Source organism: Urocitellus parryii, chromosome 3 (genome assembly GCF_045843805.1).
Source record: "Urocitellus parryii isolate mUroPar1 chromosome 3, mUroPar1.hap1, whole genome shotgun sequence".
Taxonomy (NCBI): Eukaryota; Metazoa; Chordata; class Mammalia; order Rodentia; family Sciuridae; genus Urocitellus; species Urocitellus parryii.
In genome coordinates this window covers 207246600-207249270 of record NC_135533.1, presented here as the reverse complement: position 1 = coordinate 207249270, position 2671 = coordinate 207246600, and the positions used below count along the sequence as shown (strand labels likewise).

Genomic DNA, 2671 nt, shown 5'->3' with positions numbered 1-2671 from the left:
AGGTGATATTTGAATGGAAGAGCCACCACGGGCATATAAAGGAATCAGAGAGACATAAAGAAATGGAAACAGCCAGAAGACTTCCACCATACACTCCAATGTGACCATAAAAAGAACAGCATTGTTTTGAACTCTTTATTTTGGGATAGTTTTCTTCATGCGAACAGCAAAACTGAAGAAATTCAGAAAAACGTGCTCTATCTTCTCTTTCCCATTTGCTCTGATATTTAAAAGCAACACTCATGACTAGCTTGTTGTTCAAATGTATTTCAGAAAAATGTATCAGAAAGTGAGCATGGGTGTGTAACCTGGGGAGAGTGTACTGGTGTGTTCAAGGAGGGGTGTCTTAGAACCTGCAAGTACAAATCCTCGATCCCAGAGGCATTACTGGGCAGGAGACAAGCTCTTGTGCATGTCTTCCTCACAGGGTCAACTATAAGGCCACCACTGTATGGTTCTCTACATGTTAAGGAAAAGCATTTAAGGTAGCAATTGAGAAAGAAACCAGAACAGAAAATTGAATAAAAGGTGATCTCATAATTTCTTCTCCACAAAATAAAGAAAACATTCTCACTTGCCAAAGTGTCATTATTCCACAGGACACTGCAACTCATCAGGATAGCAGACTCATGGGAATCTGCAAATCACTTCTGAACTGAGGGGGAAGGACATTGAGAAAGCAGGACTGAAAAGGGAGAGAATGGGTGAAATGAGAGAGAAGACAGCCTTTCCCAATGAGCTAACTTAAACACTAGCACAACTGAGATTAAAAGAAACTCCAGGAAATTAACAGAAGGCAGTGTCTGGTCCAGTGTCTCTGAGGCCCATGTCCACAGGCAGGACTTGGAAAATATCTCCTCTATGGCTTCCCTCGGAAGAGTCTCCTCAGAGCTCCCATGATGTCCTTGTTCCTCAGACTGTAGATGAAGGGGTTCAGCATGGGGGTGACCACGCTGTACATCACTGAGGCTCTTGCTGTGGATTGTGAGTTCTGGGTAATGGAAGAGCTGAGGTACACCCCCAGGAGTGTAGAGTAGAACAGGGAGACCACAGAGAGGTGAGATGCACAGGTGGAGAAGGCTTTGTACTTGCCCTGAGTTGATGAGATTGCACGGACGGAGGACACAATCTTGGAGTAAGAGTAAAGGATACCAGCAAAGGGGCCACCTCCCAGCAACACTGCTGCAAAATACATCACTATGACATTGGGCAAGGTGTCAGAACAGGCAAGTAGGACCAGCTGGTTGAGTTCACATACAAAGTGTGGGATCTCCACATCTGTGCAGAAGGACAGCCTCAAGGCCATTAAAGTTTCTAATAAGGAATTCAGAGCAGTGGTGGCCCAGCAAGCCAACACCAGCAGACCACAGAGCCGGTGGTTCATAATGACCATGTAGTGCAAGGGGTGACAGATGGCCACATACCGGTCATAGGCCATCACAGCCAGGAGGAAGTTGTCCAAAACACAAAAGAGTATTAAAAAGAATATCTGGGCAATGCAGCCTGTGTAGGTGATCACCTTGCTCTGGGTCTCGATGTTCACCAGCATCTTTGGGACGGTGGTGGAGGTGAAGCCGATGTCTGCAAAAGACAGGTTGGCAAGGAAGAAGTACATGGGCGTGTGCAGGTGGGAGTCTGAGATGGTGGCCACGATGATGAGCAGGTTCCCCAACACCGTGACCAGGTACATAAAAAGAAACAGCCCAAAGAGGAAGGGTTGCAATGTGGGGTCCTCTGAAATTCCCAGAAGTAGAAATTTTGAAATGCGTGTGTCATTGCCTGGCTCCATATATTTAATGTGACTAATGAAAAAAAATACAGAGAAATCATTTGACACAATTAGGCAGTACTAACCTGAAGGAAGGGGATCTTTGAAGTGTACAATCAAGACTAACTGCTATGCTTTGTTCCGCTTTAGGGGATCCCCTGGCCACCTCCAATTTGGAGTTGCTGTCTCACTGTCTCGGTCTTTCCCCAAGAGAACCTTGATTACAGATCACTGAAGACTGACTCTTTCTTGTGTTTGAGGAATATCAGTTAGTGACAATGGTGGCCCAGGCACTGTCTAGGCAACGATAGGTCACTGCCAACAAACTGAGCGTCCCTGCAATCCAGTGAGGGGGAAATAATGGAAGGAAGTCAGAGCAAATACTCATTGGGGAAACAGTAATCCTTCCACATTCTGATGAAGGTCAGTACACTGAGGCTCCTAAGGAGCAGGGCAGCAGGAGTGTCATTTCCTTCTGGGTGTTCGGACAAGATCAGCCCTTAGGTGACACAGCATGTAAGCCCTCCAGAAGGACAGGGAGGGGGCCACAGAGTCACCTGCAGACACGTGTGTCAGGCAAAATGAGGATGGTCAGTGCAGAGGGCCTGAGGAAGGGGCTTGTTCCTGATGTTCAAGTTCAACCAGGAAGCCAGAGTGGCAGGAGGATGAGCAAGAGGGAGGGGGACATGAGCTGGTGTCCCAGGGTGACAAGGCACAGATTCCTCCTTGAGGAGCCTCCTGGGCTTTCTTTGAATTGGCAGCACCTTGTTTATTTCTCTCAGTGGCCTTATGCTAGGGGTTGTGTGTTATGAGTCGCCTTCTGGAATACTCTCAGCTCAGGTCTCCTTCCTCTAAAAACCCTAAAGTCAAAAGCAAACACACAAGTGCACACACACACACACA

General features: G+C 47.0%; 1 protein-coding gene across 1 annotated transcript; it reads right to left on the bottom strand.

Moving 5' to 3' along the window:
• Nucleotides 1–859: 859 nt before the first annotated feature.
• Nucleotides 860–1789, bottom strand: LOC144253623 (olfactory receptor 7A40-like). Its single transcript, XM_077795895.1, has one exon. It carries the CDS (start codon nt 1787–1789, stop codon nt 860–862), a length of 930 nt encoding a protein of 309 aa, XP_077652021.1.
• Nucleotides 1790–2671: the final 882 nt, after the last annotated feature.

Coding starts and splice junctions, on each gene's coding strand:
- LOC144253623 (XM_077795895.1), bottom strand. CDS start 1,789: ATGGAGCCAGGCAATGACACACGCATTTCAAAATTTCTACTTCTGGGA.